The following is a 24066-nucleotide window of genomic DNA, read 5'->3' on the forward strand; positions in this document are numbered from 1 at the left end:
GATAGAGATAGTGTCAGATGGGGGGGAAGATACCGAAATCATTTCACTGCTAGGTGTCTTCTTAAATACATAGATTCACAGGTAACTCTGAAGCTGCAGAGTGGTTTTGGTAGGTCTTGCATACATAGGAAAAGATGCTGGCATCCCTGCTGATTTTTGGGTTAGTGTACAGGATAAGAGATTGAATTTTCTTCTTTATTTTAATTTTCTTTAAATTATTTTAGGAGAGAACTATGTTTGCATAGAGTATCCCAATGTTTTGGCAAGAAAGCTGATTGCTTTCATGTCCAAGTGTACACTGTCAGCTTGTCTGGAGCTTGGTGCAGAAGGGTTTTTTTGTATGAAAGAACATCAGTGTGCTGCAGAGACCAAGGCTTGTGCTCTGTATTTTGTCATGTTCTGCAGCCCTTCAGGTTAACCAGCCCTGCCAGTTGCCTCAGCAGTAGTGAGCTTGATGAACCTACATGATAATTTAATATAGAGAATATTCAACTCTGTACAGTAGAGAGATTTACAGCATTTAAAACACCTGTGGAGATCAATGACAACAACAGGAGAGATAGACAGTAAATAAACTGGGAATTAAAAAAAAAAAATAAATTTAGAGCTAATTTTTAAAATTATCTTTAAAATCAAATGACTTCTCAGAAGAGTCCAGTGAAGGCAGTTCATAAATGTGGGAATGGTTGTATGCAGGAGTAGACTGCAGTAGGATAAGATCACTATTACTCTGTGATGTTTTAAGAGTTTAGAAGAATGTGTTTTTTAGGGATTTATTCTTTTATGAGCAAGTCTTACTACATACTGATAAAAACCATAGCAAATTATGATTGAGAAAAATGGCTGTAATATGACTAGAATTCACTAACAGGTGATTATTTTGTCAGAAGAGGTATGATTTGTAGGAAAAAAGGGACTATCTTTTACTAGAGCCACTCAAAACAGTTGGAAGAACAGATAAGCTTTTTGGGCTTGGCTGAGGAAGGGCTAATTTACACAAAATACTGTTGTTTTTCTAATTGTATCCAATGTTCTACTCAAAGACACTTTGCTTTCCTATCATTTTACTCCACTTATGTTCTTTTACCATCTTGATAACAAGAGGCCTCCCTATGAATTGTTTGAACCATCTTGCAGGTATTGAGAAGCTTATGCCCCCACTCTCACAGCAAAACATTTTAAAATATGTATTGTTCTTGCTTAATTTTTAAAATCAGATTTCCATAATGACATGTTACTGGTTCATCATAAAAATAGCAAGTACAGAACTGACTGGAAGTGTAAAGACCCATCTGTGCTACTCTTTTTTTCTCCCACCATGTTTTATATTTGATATTTAGAGCGCCCCAACCTTATATATTAATTGTCTAATACTTCTCTGAGTGGTAACTCATGGAGACTAATTAAAAGCAATCATCCTTTCTGTAATTTGCTGAAAATAAGAGATCAGATAAAGAATAAATTAATTTGGAGATATGATAGATAATGAAGCAGTCAAAATTACTTGTCAGTCAAGAACATAATTTACAATTCTTTGGTTTCATGTTAGAGATATCCCCTCTCCAGGCTTTGACTGGTTGAACAAGTCCTGTCCTGTGCTCTGCAGCCTTGAAAGGGCAATAGAGGTGGGAATCAAGGAAATGCAGAGACATTCCCCTAGAAATAGCAATTAGATGTTGATGTTATGATGAGAGCCATATTCAGCTCTCATTAGCATTGAGAAATTTTGTATCTGACTTTTAGAGAAACCAACCCCTCATGAGTTGGTGGGAGTGGGAGGCTTTACACTGTGGTGCTCTGTAAACCCTACGTTTGACAGACATCTGAATGTATGTGCATGGATATGAATATATAAATTATCCACTACGGAAGTGGCCTGTCAGTCTCGGGCATGGCATGTTCCCTGCCAGCAGAGAAGCCTGCAGCAGTGGGCAGCATGTCCTTGCTGAGGACACGTGCTGTGCTGCTTTTCAGACGAGTGGCAAATGTGTCACAGCATTGCCCCTGTCTGGCCATGCTCTCCTGTGGCTGTAAGATGGTTTATTCACTAGAAGCAAAGACTGAACTGCTTCATTCTCATCCACACAGTTCAAGGTTTACCAAAAGATAGTTTTTTGTGATCTACTTAAAGCACCTGCTTAATGATGGGCTAGAGGAAGGAAGCACTGAAAGCTGTCGGAAGACGCGAAAGATTGCCAGATGCCTGCTAGAACAGCATGTTGCTAAGTAGTCACACAGAGAGATGATGGAAACTTCAACTGCAGCCCTCTGTGAAAATGCTCCCACAGAGATCTGCTTATTAACTGACACCAAAAATTCCTAGCAAGGGAAGCCGAGAAAGCAGCTGGGATGGCAAATTCTTCCTTGGAAAGGGACCATTGGATGCAGAGTAGTGCAAAGTGTGTTCTGTCTCTGGGGATGTTATACTTCTGTCTGGCCTATGCTTCTGGAAAAATTGTAAAGAGGATACACATACTAAACTGGGATGTTCCTCTGAGTTATCTGAAAGCTCAAGTGGGTGTTCATCATCCTGTGCTGGTTGCTTATTTCAGCCTTTTTCCTTTTCTCCCCATCTTTTGATATCTTTTGATAACATTTTTTTTGTTGTTGTTTGTTCATCTGTACCCACCTTGTCTCCTTTTCCATCTGCCCTCAGTCTGAACTCATCTGGGAAAAATAACCACAGAACTAACAGAACCACTGGGTCAGGGGAGGCTGCAGCCTACATCTGAATGAGGAAGGGACCTTGAGATGGCAGGGCCACCATCTGGAGATGCTTCATTTTACCACTTTTATCATCTACTTTTTGGACTAGTCCAGTGATAAGTGCCTAGTAATAAATCTGTCACATAATACAGTGCATATGGCACTATCATTAAATATAGCTAAATACTAAATCACAAAGAAACTTCTAGAGAAATTATAATCTAAACTTTCCAGAGGGAAAAGCAAATTTAACATTTGACAATATTGATACATGCAGCTAGTAAATCTAAACATGAGTCAGATAGAATCATATCCAACCATGGAAATTTAAAAATAATGCCTCTGTGACATGTGGTGTAGTTAAAATTCTGGGTCCTGAGCCTACAAACAACTGTGTGTATTCCTGGTTTGAGAGGCATGAGGGAGTTCTCTGTGAGTCACAGCCTTGGAGGACTCCTGTGAAAAGGGATGATTTTGAGGCTAGAAGACAACATATGCATGGAAGTACACCTGGGTTCAGTATTTGTGAGTTCAGTGAGTCTTAACCCCAGAGTTTTTCACTCTTCTGTTTTGATCTGTGGTAGAGACATATGCTCCTTAAGTCTTTCAGCAGTCATGACATTTTGTTCTTGCTGTGAGGCACTCTGGTAATATTAATACAAATTAATTCAAATATGCTGGAAAAATAGTATTAAGCTTTTCCTTCCATCTGGGGAATGCCACCAGGGTCTAGAGCAAATGCACTTTTACTGAAACTACTTGTAGGTTTCTTGGTTATATATTTTCTTGATTTCTTCAAATCCATGCCATTCTAGTTTTCTGTTGTTTATACTTTAGAGTTTCATTATTTTATTTTGCTGGTGTTAAAGTATTCTCTAGCAATCTTTTTCCTTTCACATAGAAAGGTTTCAAGTCCAACCTAGTAAGGTACTCCTGCACTGAGAGCTTTTGAAACGTTCTTATCTGTTCTAAGAGGGTAGCTGTGTTGTAGGGCAGCTGCAGATGTTCCCATAACTTAGCTTCCTCAGATCTAATGGGGAAGGAAAATAACTAGAACAGCGAAAGACCTTCAGAGAAATGTCTTCTTTGTATGTAAGAATATGAAGACTTCTGGTATTTGGCTACAATAACATGGCTCAGCCACTCCATAGGAAGAACAGTATGACACAATCTGTGTAAAATAAAATTCTTTATTCCCTGACAGCACAAATAATATATATTTAAAGGTACGAACATATGTTTACACATATGTGTTTGCATCAAGGTCTCTTAAATATATGTATGTGTTGGCATCTCTGCAAGAAGTATATGGCTTTACCTTTTCGTAGTCACTTACTGTTGCCATCTCCAGACAAATAAGTGTATGTTAACAACTTCTGTTCGTACAGAAATTTCTCTTCAGATTGATGCAAACAGGGGAGAGGCTGAACAGCTGTGAAAAATCAGAGCTCTCTTATATATATTTTGTGCCCAAGATCGTGTTCTCGATGATGTTTTATGTGTTAGTTTGCATGCAGCTGATACACCTTGGTAGTTGCTGTATGAAGTCTATTGAATATATTTGTCTCTGGGATGCAAAGACAAAAATGATCTCCTCAGCTGGTGCATATATAAATAGGAACTGATTTCAAACCTCTGGTATCTGAAGTTCCAGTCTGAACTGGGGTGACAGATGTTTTCACAGCCAAATGGCTGCACCAGCGCTGACCTGTAACTTGTGGTGTTGATGTGGTGACATTTTAATGTTCTCTTTGCCCTGATACTTCCCTGAGGGGTGGGAGGGTGAAAGCCCTTCATGCTTTCAGTTTTGTCCTTCTGAAGCTCTTGGCTGACAGGTGAGCTTGAGCTTCTGATTTGTGTTTTTGAGTGATAGCAACAATGGTCTTGGATGTATGCAATTGGTCCCTTTGAGAATAGCGTAGTGTTATGCAATGTCTCTGAGGGATTTTTCAAGAATTTTGGGAGGCCTACCAAGGATCTACTTCATGCAGGTCTAATCTCTGGTAGAAAAACTAAATATATTCATCTTCTAGAAGATATTGTCTTACAGCTTTGTTGAGGATTCATACTGTGGTCAGAGCCTCTGGCTGAGCCCTGGATCCTGGTCTTGGTTATTGTCAGAGGGGTTTGATTTGAGCTAAATTCTGTGGGGTTCAAGAGTTTGTCAGACTTCTCTGCAGGGGGTGTTATGAAAGAAGTGTGGGAGAAAAGAAAATTAACTTAGTAACTGTAGGTGAAAAAGAATTTTCTGCCTTTTTTTTCCTGCTCTTCATGTTCTGAGGTTTCAAGGCTCTTCAGCTGGGACATCTCATGTCACTTCTATAAAAGATGCAATTCCTCCTCCATGCTATGGAAGATAACAAGCAGAACAGGGGTAGCTGGTAGCTGGGGCCAGAAACAGTTGTGGGGAGTAACATCTGAGGATGGGGAGTGAGCAGATGTAGCCTTTGTACCAGCTTAGAAATGCAATGGAGCAGAAGGACAACACTCATGTGGCTTCCTTGAAAAAAGAGGAATTGAGTTAGCAGAATGTCTGGCTTACTTTTTGTCAAAAGAATGTGGAGAAATTTTAAATAGCTGATTTTGTTCATCAGGGAGCTTTTACAGAAAGAAGTTGCATTATAATTTATATTCTTAATTTTATTAAGTCAGTCCAAAGGCCAGGGTATACATTCAGTTTCAAGCTCTGTAATTTTCATATCCATGACATTAACTTTGCAGGGCAATATTTGTTCTTGAGTCAGCTTGAGAGTGGTAGGATTTAAAAGGAGTGACAGTAAAAGGGAAATGTTAGCCGCTAAAGATGTGTGTAGCTTTTAGCTCAATCCTAAAAAATTGATTTGAGGTTCCTTCTCTCTCAAGCTGATTTGGAAACAAAGTTTCTCCTTGTCTTGAACCATTGTTACAGGCAAGCCTGCATCTAAGAATATCAATGCCAAGTAAGAAATTAATTTTTCGTTGGCTAAATGCTGCCGCGTGCAAAAATTAGATACCGACTAGAGAAAACTTTGTGTTTGGGGATATTTTTATGTGGAAATCTGCATTTCCTAGTCTAAATTGTGTGGTAGTTTGTAGATTCTCAGTTGATCAAAATGATGGTTAACAGTGGGAAGCAGTAGGGAAGATTGGCAATGCTCTGGGTGTTTATTAGGACTCTGTAGTGTGTACCAAGGGTTTATGAGCACAGGGTTGAACGATACTGCTGAGGCACACCATCGAGTTTTCAGCTGTAGAAGGCTGCATGGAAAGCTTGATTCTGGCCTCTGTATTTCTCCACTGCAGACATCACAGTTATGATATTTTTTTTCCCCTCCAGTTCTACTGATATATGAAAATGAGCATCTGGAGGCTATTGTTCAGGATAGAGGAGGTAGCATCAAGTGGCTTAGTCATATCCAGTAGCCTTTTTAAAGATGTGCAGGGAAATAATTTTGGTATATAGAGTCAGTTACTCCCTCTCTAGCATTGCATACACTTATTTTCAGGTCACTGTGTTCTTTGCTTGAATTGGAAGACACATTGCCTATTTAGAAATAGATAAATATATAATTTAAATGATCTTTATTTTTATTTTTATTTTTTTTTTGTTAATACATACCGGAAAACAGATTTAATCTAGAAGGCAGATTATTTTTCTAGAGATATTTGTTGAAAATGGTTATATTATTCTAGTAGTTGATTTGCATTTTAATTGGTAAAAACGTTCTCAAGATAAGGAAGGTGGTTTGTGTTTCATGATCAATATTTTGTGATGTCCAGGTTCTGAGGCATCTCATCAACACAGGTAACCTGAAATTTTGCTTTCAGAACAGTACATGTTGGTGTTTTCTTGAGGGCTTTTATATACTTTTGAAGATTCTGATTTTTAAATTTGATTCCTCTTTTTCACTTCAACAGATAGGGGACTGACTCTTTTTATGGAGACTCAGGATTTGATCCATTTTTATTGTAGTCTGCATGTATTTGTAACCTGTATAAGTTAATACTGTGGGCAAGAGTGCTCAAAGCTTAGTCTTACTATCTTTTTTGGAAGGACATTTCTTGTTTGCTTCAATAAATGCAGCAATATGGATTCACAAGAGCTACTGCTACTGTATTTCTGGAACACTTTGATTTAGCTTGAGCTAATTTCTGGAGTAATTTTCTTGACACAAGTAACAAGAAGGAGAGGCACATCTGTTGCACCCAATTAATTTTTGTGTGTGGATGCTACATTAGTATAATTGAAGACATGAAAAGAATACGATACTATTATGTAGAATCTTTTTATGTTCTCTCTGTTTCCTGATTGTGGTTGTATGCAAGTCCTATGTCTACTTACTCTCATAATGGCTATTCCAATTAGAGGCAGCTTTGGATTCTTCAGCTTTACTTGTGTGTCCTCCTCTAGAAGGCATCTTTACCCATTTTATTCTACTGAAGGAATCTGAGAAATCTGAGAACAGTATTTCTTTTGAGAATAGGTTTCATCTGTAGATATTTAATTAAGGATTTATTTAGGTTCAAAACTTTTTATCTATATTGATCCTTATAAATCTTATAACTAAATATAAATTAGATTTAAGTAAAATTGTTTAGAAAAAATATTTCTAGTCTGATTTTTCGTAATTTTAATGTATGTAATGCTCTAGACTTCAGCTACCAAGGAACCCAAATTACCAACAGTCCCTTCTGGAAGAACTGTTATGGCCATACATGCACTTATAATTCTTATGGTGTGGGATGTTCTCCTCTTTTTTCCCTTTCTTTTGTTATGTTCTGAATACAAAAACACTAGTTTGATTGATTTTAGAAACTACAGCATGGAAAACCCTTAGGTCCCAGGGATTCATCCTTTTGATTGGAGTATGTTGGACCACAGAAATACATGACGGTAATTTTGTGGTCTTATTTTGGGGAGAAAAATTTGCTGCTTAAATTCTTTCAACTTAAATTCCTGGGATGCAGTAGGGTTTTGATTAGTGTCTTGGTAGCCAGCTGAGAGCCTCAAGATATTTTGGTTTTGGTGTGGAAAAATTTAAATTGTGAGAAGATAAATAGAGTAATATTTATACATTATCATTAAAAAAAAAAGGAATCAGAAGATTTACACTGTTGAATACCACTTGGGGAATATGAATAACCATATAATTTATAGACTCGTAGAATGCTCTGGGTTGGAAAGGACCTTAAAGATCATCTGACACCTTCTGCTAGACAGGTTGCTCAAAGTCCATTCAACCTGGCCTTGAACACTTCCAAGGATAGGGAATCCACAGCTTCTCTGGACAACCTGTTCCAGCTTTTCACCACCCTCACAGCAAAAATATCTTCCTAATACCCAATCTAAACCTGCTCTCTGCTAGCTTAAACCCATTCTTCCTTGTCCTATTCCTACATGCCCTTGTAAAAAGTCCCTCTCCAGCTCTCTGGTACCCTTTAGGTACCAGAAGGTGCTGTAAGATCTCCTCAGGCCTTCGCTTCTCCAGGCTGAACAATCCCAATTCTCTCAGGCACTTTACATTAGAGAAGTGCTCCCTCCCTCTGATCATGGCCCCCTCTAGGCTTGCTCCAGCACTTTCACATCCCCCTTTTGGAGACCCCAGATCTGGATGCAGCACTGCTGGTGAGGTCTCACCAAAGCAGGGTAGAAGGGGAGGATCACTCTGGTGCTGGTCACACTTCTTTTGATGCAGCCCAGGATCAGGTTGGCTTTCTGGGCTGCCAGCACATATTGCTGGGTCATTCAGCTTCCATCTCTTGGTGTGTAAACATAAATAATTCATTTGATTTTTTTTTTTCTACCAAGAGTCACAGAGCCAGACTGAAAAAGCAAATTGGCAACAAACATTTTTCCCCCCGCCATTTTTGTGATGACAGATTAAGCTGCAAGATATACCAAACCAACACAAAATGCTCTCAAAATATTTCTACCCCCCAAAAAATAGTTCTAGTTAAAGCAAGCTAAAAATTGTTAGGCTTTGATTTGATATTTTACTTACTTGTTGGAAAATTAATTTTTATAATCTGAGGATTATGGTATTCTCTTAATGAATAGTCTCCAGTAAACTCAAACAGCTGCAGCATAAACAAATTAATGTAGCTTTGGGTGGGATATTTTTAAAACAATAACTGTTTTCCCAGTTATACCAGTAAGGTTCCATTCTGGTTGCTTGAGTAAAATGAGATCCTGTAGGAAAAAGCAGCTGGAGTTGCAAAATGTTTTAGAGTAGTATCTTTCCATGCTAATTCCATTTAGGAGTCCTATTTAAAATAGGAGACAATTTTGTTTTCATGTTTTGGATGCTAGCTAGTAACTCTAATTTCCTGAGTATAAGGCAAGCAATATTGGGGAAGTGTATGTTGCGTTTCTTTCTCTGTTTGCAATTGTTACACAGGCTTCTGCAAAATCAGCTGCCCTTATTTACCAAAAAAATTGAGGAAACTAATTTGCAACACTGGAAATCTTAGAAACATTAGAATAGATATTCTTGCTTATATTGGCATGATTTTCAGGATCACATATTCCTAAATAAAAATGGCAATCTTTGGAGGGAGAAGATGATATCTTATTTTTTTTTTTTTTTCTTGCAAATATTTTCTGTGTGAAAATACAAGTGCATTTAAAGACAATGAGTGCAGACTTCTTTCTCCATATAGTTTTTTTCCTGAAATATATCCTGGGGAATTTTCAATTCTATTGATCTTCTTTTCCCAACTGACCTACTATGAAATTCACAGCAGCTAAAATGTTGATGAAACTTTCCCTATAATAGAGGATGAGCCTGAGCTACTATTTGCTTATTCTGGTAATAATGAAGTAGTAGTGACCTTCAGTGGGGCTAACCGGCAGATGTTATTTTCTGCAACACATTTCAGAGTCTGATAATAGCATATATTGATGTTAATTTTTCTATTGTTGTTAAAAATGCTATTAATAATATTACTCTTCTTATAAGAATATATATATATATATATATCCTACTGTTCTTACCTCCCTCTTTTAATCCACCTTAAAAGGCTGCAATAACATGGGGTATGCTTTAATTAATGTGTCTTCTCAGTGCAGGGACAGGCCTGTTTAAAAGTCATTAAGATTTAATGTCCTTAGCTTAAATAATTGTTGTGCTGTCCCTATCTTGGTATGTGCTTTCATGTTTTAGGGGAAGAGAAACAATATGATTTTATATTCAGGAAAAAGTTTTACTTGTCTTTCAGATCAAAGAGATATTGTGCTTTTGATGAAAAGGGAGCTGTGGCTTTCAGAACAAGCACTGACACTTAAGGAGAGACAGAGAAAAAAGTAAATGGAGGCTTTTGTGATTTAAAATTGGCAAAGCTATTTATTCAAAGTAGGAACTAGATCAAACCTTCATCCATTAAACTTCAAATTTTTTTGTTGAATTACATCAATATGAGCACCTCGAAGGCCATTCCTCTTCCTTTTCTGCCCCCATTTTACTGTTTGGCAGTGGTAATGCAACCCAGGACTTCGTTAGCTTCTGGTATCTTCCCTGGATATCATTTGCTTCCAGGTGGGCTGTCAGACTCTGCAAGATATGAAATTCCCTCAAGTACTTTAGATTTAAATAGGACAGAAGGTTGATAGTCTCCACTGGGGTCTAAAGTTTGGGGGGAATACCTGTCGGTCTCTTGGGAAGATCAGGGAAGAGACAGGTTGTACCTTGTGCCTCACAGCCATGAGGGTGAGAAACATTAAATGTGTGAGCTGATGATCTGAGGTCAAAGGCTCAAGCTGTTTTCCTTTTGATTTTCCCTTTGCTTAATATGTATATTTTTTCTATTATTTTTTACTCTAGTTTGGTGTGATTGGTCAGAGACCATAATCCACACCTGACTAGAGGAGGGTATATACATATCCCATAGTCCAAACAAGTCCCAGAGCTGTGTTTGTAGGGGCAGATGGCTCTGCAGTCATCAGTCCACGCTAGCTTAGCTATTTGTATTCCAGCTTTGGAGGGTAAGAAAAGAGGTGGAATAATCCTTGAAAAGTATCTTTACATGTGGCCATTTAAAAAAATATTTTTGTTTTAGTGTTTCTTTCCTCATGAGCTGAAAGAAAAGATTATATAAATATAAGATCTTTAGCAGAAAGTCTTCTCTGTCTCATGAAGCATTCTATCCAAGTTTGAATTGCTTTCATGTGTGCAGGTGAGGTGATTAGAGACTTCTAAAAGATTCCACTTGCTTTGTAAAAGAAAAATCATAGCCTGTATACTTAAAAAAAGGTGTGAAAAAATAATTGCTCACAATTTTGCTATGTGCTGAAATTCATGTAAATCACACTGGCTTTTTTCAAAAGCAAGCAGGGAATATAAACAAAATACTTCAGTGTACTAAAAGCACAAAATTTGGAATTTATTTTACACTGCCTGACAATAATAATTTAAATGGCTTTGCAAGATCCACAGAGATAATTTTATGTTCAATTACTGCTCTGTTTGGAACTTCTGTTTAGAATTGTAAACTTTCATAAGAAACTTCTTCTCTGTAGATTCCTATCTTTAGACTGCTGTCTTTGCCAGAGATCAAGTGAGAATGTCTAGAGTGGTAGCTCACTAAGTGGCTTGGATGAAGGCATGGAGCAGGCATGGCAAGACCCTTCTCTGAGTGAAAAAGTCATTGGTAGGATGCTGGTGAGGCACAGAGGGCTCATCTTCCACTGTCTTTTGAAGCACTCTCACTGCAGAGAAAAATCCCACACACCTGCATAGTTTAAAGTCACTGAAAACTGTGGAAGCAGAAATTAATTCTCATTCCTCAGAATATTTCTGCAGTCTTCTAATTGCACTTTCTTGAATTGCTTGGATAATGACATTTTATCAAAAATCTTTTGTTACATGGTGTGGAATTCTGTGAAATTAAGGAGCTGGTGACAGTGTGATTTCTATCATGGCAGTGCTGAAAAATCAGTTGAAAATTTGCCAAGAATTTCCCCTGACAAAGTATGTGCTTGTTCATTTTTGCAGATGTGTATGCTGAAAGATTGAGTATGCTCATGCTCAGTTATTTGAATGTTATCTGAGTAGAGATAAATGTAAACATTTTTAAAGTAAAATGTGTTATTTGCTTTGCTGAATCAGGCATGTAACACCTAAGTAGTTGGAAGTCAAAGGGGAAATTCAGTGGAAGCTATTTATGTGCAGTGCTTCTTTTCTCTGTTTGTAAGATTCTGTATTAGTCTTAATTCCAAAGATTACTGGAGGATAAAAAAAATGAGAATAACAAGAAATAAGAGACTATTTCACACCTTTGTGCACCTGGTGAACTTCACTGGCAAAATATTAATTTTAAGAAAAACAATACTATGAATAAAAATATTCAGAGCATTTTATTTTAGAAACTTGGTAGTATTCCTTATTTTTTAACTGTTACATGTTTTGTTGTATAATACATTGGTAGGACTGCATAGAGAAGCATTTTATTAGTAATAAAATTCTCAGCTATTTGACATTATACACAAAATAATGTGTGTGTGTATATTTTCTTTTGAATACATATATTCTATTTCTTATAATTATTTGTCTTAAAACTTTGAAGCAAGTCTGTATTTAAATATGTGCAAATGAGGAATTTTTCTATCCTGGTATAGATATCCCTATAGATAATTCTATCATTGCTGCCCATCTCCCCTGGACTGCTGTTTTTGCCAGGATTTCCCTGGATACATGGGCTGTGTATGTGTAGCTGACCAGGAAGAATAGATACAGGAAGAAAAGAACTGATGATCCAAAATAATTGCAATGACCTGGGGAAAGACCTCTTGAAGTGAAACAGGGTGTGTCAAAAAAAAAGTTTAAAAACAGGAGGAGGATTGCAGCTTACCTAAAAGGTCAGGGTACTTGCACTCATTCTGACTGCTTGTATCAGCTTGTAGCTGAAGTCCAAATCTGCTGAGTGCAGGATTGTGGTTTGCAGTTCTTGTTTTAAATCTGTGACTTCACTGACACCAAGGTGTGTTTACAGTTTGTTCCTCGAAGTCTGGCATAGCTTTAATTTATGAGTACTTTTGTCACATTTTATTTTTTGTATGGAGGACAGAAACATACAGGCAGAGTAATTTTCCATTCTGTAGGAGAGCATATGGATTGCTTTGCCTCTAGGATGGAGAGGCCAGCAAGAGCCTGTTTTACCCAGCACTCAAAGAGAATTGATTTATTTGTAAACAAAAATGCAAACCTGTTTCTTCAGTTGCTTCAAGGGAACAAAAGGAGAGGTATTGTAAGAAAGCAATCAAACCCTAGAAAAAAGTTATTTCAGATTTCCATTAAAGTTGTAGCATCAAGTTATTTTTGTCATTACATCTAAAATTCACTCTTTTTATTTTTCTGTGGATCATCTGGAACAATTTTTTATCTACACATCAATATATTGCTAATGAAATTTTTTGCAGAATTAATGTTGCTTTGTCATATCTGGTATGTGTTTACACTTGATAAGAATATGTGGCAAGTAAAAGTTTCATGAAGTGGTGGAATATAAACATTTCACTTTAAAGTACATCATGTATTTGCTAGCTGTGTTACCCTGGCATCTTGTTCCCATGAAGCAATCTCACTTAGAGAAAATAAGCAAGTGGGAGATTTTGGGGTTTGGAGCTGATTCAAATTTGCAAGAATAAGAATTAGAGGTAAAATTAATGCAAGCAATAATAATAACAACAAAAAGGAAATAATTGAAAAAAGCATAGAAGTTCTACTACTGATGAGATGCAGATACTCTTTACTGGGCAAAGTGACAGCTGAATGAAATGTAGAATCTGTGCTGGGAGGCAGAGCCATCTGAGTTGATGTTTAAGCTTCTAAGAGTATTTTAACAATTATTACCCAGTTCCTTTGGAAACTGCCTTAGCAACTCAATGTGAGCTGTTGAATACTGCCATATCCATACAGAGACCTTTCCTGGAGTACTCTTTCACCTCTCCAGTACAGCTGATTTGAAGAAAACTTACTTTCTATGAATATTTATAGCCTGTTCTTTTACAAGAAGTTTTATTGATTTGATTAGTGCTCCCACAGAACACAGATGAAAAGAAACCACTGAAAGGAGATCAACCTCTGTCTTGTCAGTTCTTGAATATTGCACACTTTATTAATGTCAGTCTAGGCTTTCCTGTTATTATTCCTAGTTATAAGAGAAGTATTGGTAATGTCTTTTTTTCAGACAGATTAAGAATCAGTATTTCAAAAATAAGTATTTTTAATGTCTTTTTTTTTGAGACAGAACACCATAAGTCTCTAAATAGTCTATTCACAGTTTTGTGACACAGTGTTATGGGTTAGTGCTAAAAATCAGATTCCTGTAGTTTGGAATCGAGAGAATACCAAACACTCAATAAACATCAGCAATTTGTGGCAACATGGTTCCCAAATCACTGACTGAAACTGTGGGAATTGGTTTCTAGAAGCTGGAGTGGGTGAGTGAAGTGGTTGAGTCACCAGCCCTGGAAGCATAGAAATGATGTGTAGAAGTGGCACCTAGGGACACAGTTTAATGGTGAGCTTGGCAGTGTTAGGTTAATGGTTGGACTCAGTCTTTAGAGGCCTTTCCCACCCTAAACAATTCTGTGAAGAAATTATTCCAAACTTCTGTAAAGCAGAGATTTTCAGTTTGGTTTCTCTAAAATAGAGAGAGTTTCATCTCTCTTATTGCACAGGGCTCTTCCATCAGGAGGATTCATGCAGGAACTCCTTAAATTTAAAAGTTAAATTATTTTCTTTACATGCAGTTGATGAATTAACTTGAAGGAGGAACACTATCTGCATACTCATGAAGGGATCCACAGGCAACAGCTTGTGAGCGAGGGCTGTAACACATAGTATGTGCATGGGTGAAAGAATTCAAGTGGATATACAGTGCAGAAATGTACTTTCAAAGCAAGAATATTTATATTCAATTCATTTGGAGTTTAGATTTTAAAGTAATACTTGTACTTGTTCAACCTTCAGATTCTCTTGCTTTATGTTCAGGAATGTATGTGCATGCACATGTATTGGCCCTGACAGGAGGGGAGTCCAGAGTTTGTAGATATTGGCAAACATCTATTGCTGCGCATCTCTATCTTGAGCAAGCTTGAGGGTCTTTGAGAGCTTCAGGTGACAAACTTCCACCAACTAAGGGTCAGTGTAATGCATAATCCTATGCATCAGCCACTGATTTGGTGTGAGTTATGGACCTAAAATGATATTGAGAATTTTGGACATTCCTCTGTGCTTCAGTTACCTGCCTGTAAGAAGGGGAATAGGAATTTTCTAGCTACTTTGCAATGTTGGGAAGGAAGTCACATGGAGAACTGGAAAAGCCCTTATACTTGTACTATCCAAAGCCATAAAACCTCATGGAATATGTATTTGTAAATGTGCAAATATACAACACAGACATACACAAGCATGTCAAAGTGGTAGTGTAGGAAAGGGTTAAGAAAAGGAAAGGAAAAGGGATCAGTGTAAAAATGTGGATTTCTTTTCCACATGATGAACACAAACATGGAAGTTTTACTATTTCTACAGTGTATGCAGGGATTTCCCCATGGTCAGTATGGGTACAAACATTGTCTTTTTGTTTCATGATTGTCTAGACCATTATTTATGCTAAAAGAGATATCTTATTCATCTGTGATTAAGTGCACATCTTTGCTTTGGCACCGTTGGGCACAGATGTATTTAAAATGCTAATCTCCTGAGCACAAGCAATGATCCAAAGAGAAAAAAACCATTTTTTTCTTCCAGAAATTCAATGAGGTACCTTTCATAAAGATTTTACCAGGTAGCTCCTTAGGGCCTGGAAAAAGCATCTTTTGATCTCTTAAAATCAATTTGACATTCAGTATCAAAACCCACATGAGCCCCCTGAAAAGGGCAATCACTGTAATTGAGCTGGGTGGTCAGGGTGGATGTGAGCCCATGACAACACCGCTGTCAGTGGCACACACAGTTTGGTGGCTGGGGCCAAGGCCATGGCAGCTGCCTCCCATGGCTCCAGCCTCCTGGGAGTCAGCAGTCAGGAACTCTGCCTTTTCGCTGACTCCATGAAATCTCAGCATCAACTTTCTGTAATCCACTTCTGTGTAATTAAGTGTGCACCCATTCACCAAATCATTTACCCCTCAGTGTTGAGCTGTTCCATCAACGGACTGCATATCCAAACCAGCTGCCTAGAGTAGTTTTTGATACTTCAAAATACACAACATTAATTTGGGATAATTTTCAGTTCATTTATTTTTGATACCTCATGAATGATGCCTTGTCTAATCTGAGGTTTGTCGTAAACATGGAGAAAGCATTTACTTGTATTTGAATTTACATTTCCCTTTATAGAAAGAAAATGTTTCAGAACTTCCCCAGAACTTTCAATCCCACTTGAGATATTTGAAATAAATGAATCATAGGTGGTGGAGCTCTCTTCCAGTCAATTTAGCAAGTAAAATCTAGTCTTAGAGTTCTCAAAAGCACCTATAATCTCACACATGTGAAATACTTAATTGCAGCTAGTTTCAGTAGATGCCTCTCTTTGTCTAGGAATTTTATGTAAAAAACATGCTCATTTGGAGTCTCTATATTTCTAACTCCACTTTGAAAATGTGTATCTATAAGAGTTTTCTGAAGATATTGGTTAACTAGAAGGCAAAGGGATCTCTTTCTCTAGTTAAAAGAGAAAAAGAAAATTAGTTTTCAGCCTTCCTTTTTATGAAGATTTAAATACTTTTAGATGCTTACCATCTAAACAATAGTGTAATGTCAATTGTATGAGAATTTATAGCATTTCAAGCTTTTCCATATTTGCAATCTAATCTATTGTTTGTCAAGGGGGGAAGACTCAACTAGAATTTGAAACTTGAAGCATTGTTTTGCTCAAAAGCTGTAATATATAGTTATTAAAGTTACTATTATCTGCTTAACAGTGAATCTGCTTCTCATGGGAAAGATACAGATGCTTTCATTCTCCCAGAAATATGTCAAAGAAGACAATATGAAAATAAAGAATCCTATAAAATCTCATTTTGGTTTTATTTTCCTTCCTATTTTGCATAGCCCTGCTTTCATCTCTATTGCTGACCAAAGGGATAAAGATTCCCTTTGAACCTGATTTGAATCTCAGAGACTCCTTGGAGTTTGGAGCTGAAACCCTGGAATATGCTACTTTATTGAGCGAAGCAATTAGTTACAATCTACCCGCAATGTGCTTTTATTCTTAATTCACTCAGGGGTTACTGGAAGCTCCTTCTAAAATGCATTTCTTGTCCACAGCTGCTTGTCAGAGACAAGTAAAGGCACACAATTTAGCAGAACATGAAAGGGATTTGGTGAAATTAGGAGGCAAATCATCCTGGTTATGAAAGTGAAGTGGGGAGGGTGCATTGGGGAAGAGCAGTTTGAAAAGGATAGTGACAGCATTTTGGATGAAACAGATGCCATTTGGCAAGTTAGATTTTGTACTCTGTACTGTTCATGGAAGATAGCATTGGTTAAAATCTTTGAGGGAAGCTTTCCAATGAATTTAGAAGTTTAAATCAAGCAACTTGCTAATTTCCACAATCAAACCCAAGCATACTGGTTGAAGTGGGGAACGGACCAGTTCTAGGAACTTTCCCCTCAGAAACAGGGGATGGGATGAGCTGCACAGGACTGAAAATGTGAAGAATAAGCAAGGTACTGAGGCTGCCTGTGCAGTTGCATTGTGCACATCCTGTACCCATCCCATCCAGAGAAAGAGCTCTGAGGCAGGGAAAAGGCAGCAGACCGTGTTGTCATGTGGCTGATTCCCCAAGGTTTCTCTATGAGCAAGGCAGCTCTAGCCAGACTTTATGCTGCCTCTTTAGTAGAAGGGGGAACTTGGAACATGGAAAACATGCTAGGGAGCTACTGCAGTGGGGCCACAAGTTCCTGCTCTCCACATGCAGGAGCACTGTGGTTACACAAGGATATGCAGCGGCATTCCTATCACCCTGTTCTCTTCTCACAACACAGTGTCCAAAATTAAGGTTTCCTTGGTTTTTACCTAGCAACAGAATTCTTCTTTTTTGTCTTTATTATAAGTATTTAAAGAAAGAAATAATACTTTTCTGACACAAACCTCTTGGGAATTACATCAACCATATGAAATATAAATACGTTTCCTCTCCCTTTGTATAAATAATGGATTAGGTTTTCACTGGAGAAGCTGAGAGTAGGATTTAAGGACAACTTGTGTAACTCTCAAAGTAGGCTATGGTGTACAGCAGCAGACTGTTATAAAACATGACACAGTAGGAAATGTGATTAATGTGTGATGGAAACCCCTTGGTGTAGATCAGGTTGCTAAAGTATGTACTGTACCCTACCCATGGTTTGGTTTATGTTCATTAGCATCTGGACAGAAATAAACTGCTACCTGGTAGAGTGTTATTTTATCCAGTAATATGTGATTTAATCATAAAATTATCACATGATGCCTTTTCTGTGTTTATGGAAGAAAAGCATTTCACAGCTTTTAGGATGAAGAAAAAGAATTTGAATGTAAAAGTGAACTATAATCCTTCCTTCAAGGATGACATAAGTCTGACTTAGGAAGAATACCCAGAGCTGAATGTGAACTTGGTGTCCTCATACCAATTAGCAGCAGATGAGAAGCATGCTGTGGAGCAACAGCCTCTGTAAGAGCTCTGGGATGCTCACAGAGTGCCTGCTTGTTTTATGGGGCCAGCCAAGCAAAACTCCCTGCTTGGCATGTGCTCCACTAGGCTGGTGTTTTGTCACCATTGCGAGACATTGCTTTTGTAGAGAAGTAAATAAAAAGTGACTGCCAAATCCCCAAGCATGAGTTTTCTAAATCTGGTGTATCCAGACCCCTGATTCTAAATTGCATTAAGACCTCTCAGGAATTATAACCTGGAACAATTCAAGCTTCTGTTGATGCATAAACAAGAATGTTTATGAAAACAGAGTAGCTTGGATCTGTTTGTCCCTTTTTGATTGGTGATGAGCTAATTTTATTTTAAAACTTGAGTCTACTCCTTGGTGCATGAAGGGACAGAGTGAACTCAGTGGAGCTGAAATTTCCTGAATTATAAGTTTAGCCCTGACTCTGGTTTAGGGAAGCATATTGGGTTGGTCTAAAGTTGCTGTGACTTTTTCCTAGTTTTCTGAGTCAGGCTTTCTTTCATATATCTGTACAGGGAACATTTACAAAATTGTAGGACTCTGCAACATGTAATTGATATTTCCTGTGATTTTTTTACTTTTTTTTTTTGACAAGTGTCATTAGTCACGATTTGGGGAAACTTTTAATATCATCTTTCTTTTCTCTGACTGAATTCTATCAATATTGCATTTTTTGTTTACATAAGTACAATCTGTAAGCTGATTTCAGAGCAAAAGATCTAGGAGTAAGATATATTCCCAGTGTGATTCATTTTTATTTTAATGAATCATAGGATGGCCTGGGTTGATAGTCCCAGAAAGGTCATCCAGTTCTTACTTCTCTGCCATGGACTGGGACCCCTTACACTAGACCACGTTGCTCAGAGCCCCATCCAGCCTGGCCTTGAACACTTCCAGGGATGGGGCATCCACAGCTTCTCTGAACAATCCAATCCAAGTTAAGTGAGGGACAACTTTGTCTTGTATGTTCTGAAAGGAAAAAGTAGTTTTAGCAACAGAGCTTTGGTGTAGCTTGCCTACATGAGAGCAGAACCAAGAACTAAGATAATAGGTTTCATAAAGACAATCTATATGTTAAACCATCATGCTCAGAATATTTAAATATAAATGCTGATAAATTGCTAAGACATTCATAAAATGTGCTCTATATTGTAGGAATTTTGTCACATTGTAAAAAAATATTAAGCTACTTTAAAAATAAAATTTGTTGGATTGTTTTCAAAAAAATTGGATTTTTTTTGGGGGGGGATTTGTGTGCATATGATGTTTTTCCTATGAAAAATTTAAGACACTAAGACAAATTTCTCAATTACATGCCAAACCATTTTGCTTTTTATTTGCAAGTTGTTTTTTAACAAGAAGGTAATATTAAAAGAAGCTTTAGGCAAATTTCTAAAGATAAGATTTTTTATTACAAGTTTTCCCTCTTGCCTCCTTTGAAGGGTATGTTGTTCTGCTAAAAAGTGAAAGAATGTCAGAAATTCTGGGTTGTTACTGCTACTGCTCACTCCAAACATTCTTTGGAGGAGAAAAATATTTGAATTAAAACTTAGGACTTAGGCTCATCACGCTTGTCTGTAGGGTTCTGCCTATGTGACCTTGTCCAAATTATTAAATACTGATCCTGGGAGATTCCACAGGTGCTGGGCCCTGTGCTCTTTGTATTTCACTTTCTCTGTTCTAAGTGGACCAGCAGCAATCGAGCCATCAGAGGAATTTCAGGTGCTATTTTACACAAGCCTATGAAGATAAAACGATTTACACTTTCAAATGGACAGAGCCATGAACTGTATCTCAGCTTTGTTCGAAGGAACCAAAGCCTTTAATAATGAAGGATCTAGGCAGTCCCATTTATTGTAGAAATCCCTGTTTTGTTCATCCAAGTGGTTTGAGTTTTTTTAAGCTGCTTCACTTTGAAACTTGGCCCAAGTGAAGGAAAATCGTGTGTTGTTTACAGGTGCTGCAGCCTGTTAAAAGCCCATTGACAGACACTGGCAGGCTAAGGCACAGATAAACCGATTGCTATTAACAACATGTAGCAGGTGACAAGAGAGTAGCTCAGTGAGGATTGTATGACCTACATTTCCATTTAATTTCTCACAATGTTTGCTGTGTCATATGGTTAACCTGGTTAGCCTGTTTTTAACTGTTCTGTTACTGTAGTTCTTTTAAAACCTGTAATGTATTATGTGGAACCTCTTAAACACCTCAAGTTGTTTGTAATTTAGGCTTTGGAAACATCTCCCCACGCACACAAGGTGGAAAGATATTCTGTATCATCTATGCCTTATTGGGAATTCCTCTGTTTGGTTTTCTGTTGGCTGGTGTTGGAGATCAACTAGGGACAATCTTTGGAAAAGGAATTGCCAAAGTAGAAGATACCTTTGTTGTGAGTATGCTGACTGCCTCATTTGGTTTTTTTACTGCTTGTTCTGAATCTCACAAGTGAAAGGAATAGCCTGAAAAACAGGGTTCATTGTTGCAGTCAGGTGTACAGGAAAAGATAGAAAGGACTTGTCACAGTCTGAATTTGCTAATGAACACCTCTGAGAATTGGGTGAAGTCATTCCTTACCATGATTTATAGTTGGGAAGAGGAATAAGACTCAAACAATTTTTTTTGCTCTGCCCTTTTTACTTGTAAGCTTGCTGTGATGCTTACACTTAAAGGTTTTTGTACAGACTGTGGTAAGAAATGTATTCACTGAGATTTTTGAATCAGTGAATGCTTAGTAACCAACTTCATAGCTGTTTGCATCAGTACTGCAAGTGTTAGGACTGGTTTTCCACATCAAGCCCTACCTTGCACGCAAGACACTTTTTCTTTATAGAAAGGGTCTGACATGGCTTTTTTTTTTTTGATGTAAAGCAAACTGGGCCTGTGCTAAGAAGTCTTATGCAATAGGCAAACACAAGCTTGAAAGCTTTTTAAGAAAAGGCATGCATTTTCAGCTTTGAAACATCAGTTCATGTCCAGACAAGGTACTGGTGAATAACATAGATTTCCATTGAGATTTGCCTGAAAAAGGCAAGAACATTTTATAATTTCTGGGGTTTCATAACTGTTTGTTTTTTTGTTTTTTTTTCCTTAAAGGTATAGAAGTTCTGAGATAAATTTTTGCCTCTTTTGCTTGTAGAGAAAATGATTTTCCTTTTTTTTCCTTTTTATTTTTTTTTATAATGGATGTATCCCTGCAAGAAGAATACCCCAACATAAAAAAAAGCAGTATCATCCCCTCTTTTGACAATATCTGAGTGAAAACACTGATCTAGATGCTGCAGTCTGGAACACTCTCTAATTCTGTTTATTAGCTTGCCTAAAGAACTGGGAGATGCTGATGGGTCAGAGCAGGTACTTTTATGTTGCCATAACACAAGCTGTTACTCTTATTTGGGTTATGAAAGCTCGACCTTGGTCATGCTGACTGTAAACACAGTTCCCACAGAAACTTAAAAGCAAGAAAACATCCATTGTGAACAACATGATTTCATTTTCAGTCTATTTCTGTGAAAGATTTTTGTATAATCTGTTATTTTACGTTGAACCGACATGCATTGAATGGATGGAAAATGTGAAATTCGCTGGGCATGCAAAATGGAATTTTGCAGGGGTCTGTTCTAGCTTTAGTGCAGTTTACAAAAAATGTTAATAACATACACAATAGCTAAATGCCCTGGTTCATTAAATCTGCAGATGGTCTCAAGCTGTGGAGACAACTGAAACTTGGAGGATCAAAATGATCTTAAAAGTTTTGAAAAGCAGTCTGACTAGATAGGATCAAATTCAAGCAGGACAAAGTCAAAGTAATATATGAAGGAATAATAAAATATGCAGCTGCATGTCAGGAAACAGCTGTCTAGGTGCAATTTTGTGAAAATATTCTGTGGACTCTAGAGGCTAGCATGCTAACATTAGTTAATGGCCCACTGCCATGGAAAATAGGTAAAACTGGAAATAGGCAACGCATAAGAAAGGCTCATTCCATTCCATTTTGTGCTATTTTTTCATATCTAGTTTTGAGTACTCACTTAATGAAACATGGGCTGATTTGCTGATGCCAAGGGATTGCAAGAAAAATGGGAAAGGGTAAAAAAAGAAATAAATATATTTGGTTTAAAGATCATGTAACTGAAAAAGAACACCTGAACTGAAAGAGAAACACTATGAAAGTTTGCTGGAAAGACAAAATTAGTAATTTCTTTGTTTGTCTTGGATAAGACCATAAACAGTACACTTAAACAGAAGGAGCTAAGATGTAGGTTCAACATTAGGAAAATCATCAGTTGACAAGAGCATGATCACATGTTACTTGGCCAGTAATGTATTTGCAGTGGTTCAGGTGGGTTTGTTTTGTCTTTAGGCAGGTTTGGCTCACTTGCATCACTTCCAGTTCTGTTTTGTAGGATTTTGTTTAGCTGGTTATTTAATTGCAGAGAACTGTATGGTTAAAATTCACCTCATTTAGTTGGTTATTTGTGGGTGTATAAAATTAGAGAAATTGCAGGTGCATGCACTACTTGTAATTCACTTGAATATCTAGACAGCCCTCAAAACTTTTACATCATCAGCATATTAGTGAATGCTATACATTCTGCTCACCTGTGAAGGGTCCAGTCCCATTCTGCATGTACTACTGGCAAATGTTTCCTAGGATAGTCATGTTTGCTTAGAAATCCTTTTCAGAATAAAATCCTGCTTGAATTTTCCGGTTTGTCTGAGAATTATAACGCTGTGTCCTCTAGAGCTATGTAGTGCACACTGGGGGGTGATGGGTGCTGATGTGCACTGGTGCATTTTTATTAACAATGGGTTTCCTCTCTTTCCCCTTCCCTTTCCAGAAATGGAATGTGAGTCAGACAAAGATTCGCATCATTTCAACAATAATATTCATACTGTTTGGCTGCGTGCTGTTTGTTGCTCTTCCTGCAGTTATATTCAAGCACATAGAAGGCTGGAACACATTAGATGCAATTTACTTTGTGGTTATCACTTTAACTACCATTGGATTCGGTGATTATGTTGCAGGTAAGGTTTTTTTTTTCATAGCTCTTTGTCTTATAATGTTTTGCACAGTGATGTTTATTCTGCATTTTTTTCTTAGTTTTGGGACAGATGTATCTCTCTTGTGGTGCCTCTCTCCCAGTTTTATCCTTCATCATTCATGTGATGGGGCCTGTCCTCATTTTGGTTGATGTGACAGTGTAGAGACAGGAGGGGTGACAGTGAAATTCATGGTACATGTCTCTGCCTACTGCTTTTTTCTCTTCCTGCACTATTAAATATTAAGTAGGATATCATTTCTGTAGGGTTTTTTTTTTTTCTTACAAGGTTTCAAAATGGAAGCACTAATATAGCATTTTAATCTGACTATACCTTTTCAGCTGGATTTGTTTAAAATGCTTCACCCTGTGAAATTATATAAGTTTTGTGTGCATCCCTTACTTTCAAAATATTCCAGGGCTCTCTTTCTGCCATTGAAATGTCTGTATTCTCTGAGGTCTTTTGGATCCTACTCCTGTGGCTTTTTGTCAGTATGCACTTGCCCATATTTTTTTGTAATGTCATGAGAAGTTTTAGCACAACCTGTAGATAACGTGTCCAATTTTTATGGTTCCATTAAGGTGAATTAGTTTCAAACAACTTTGGTATGCTAAGCTAAAAAAACATCTGGGCCACTTCTCTGTGTAAACTTTTTTCTTGGAAAGATGTCAGAGGTGTTCAC

The 24066-nt window shown here is 37.4% G+C and overlaps 1 protein-coding gene across 1 annotated transcript in view; it reads left to right on the forward strand.

The window, feature by feature from the left end:
- The window catches only part of KCNK2 (potassium two pore domain channel subfamily K member 2), a 77497-nt gene that overhangs the window by 29132 nt on the left and 24299 nt on the right, over positions 1-24066 (forward strand). Inside the window, exons 4-5 of the mRNA XM_058835501.1 lie at positions 20573-20733; positions 23183-23369. Coding sequence (XP_058691484.1) covers positions 20573-20733; positions 23183-23369 — 348 coding nt within the window. The remainder of the gene's footprint in view (positions 1-20572; positions 20734-23182; positions 23370-24066) is intronic.

Source organism: Poecile atricapillus, chromosome 3, assembly GCF_030490865.1.
Source record: "Poecile atricapillus isolate bPoeAtr1 chromosome 3, bPoeAtr1.hap1, whole genome shotgun sequence".
NCBI lineage: Eukaryota > Metazoa > Chordata > Aves > Passeriformes > Paridae > Poecile > Poecile atricapillus.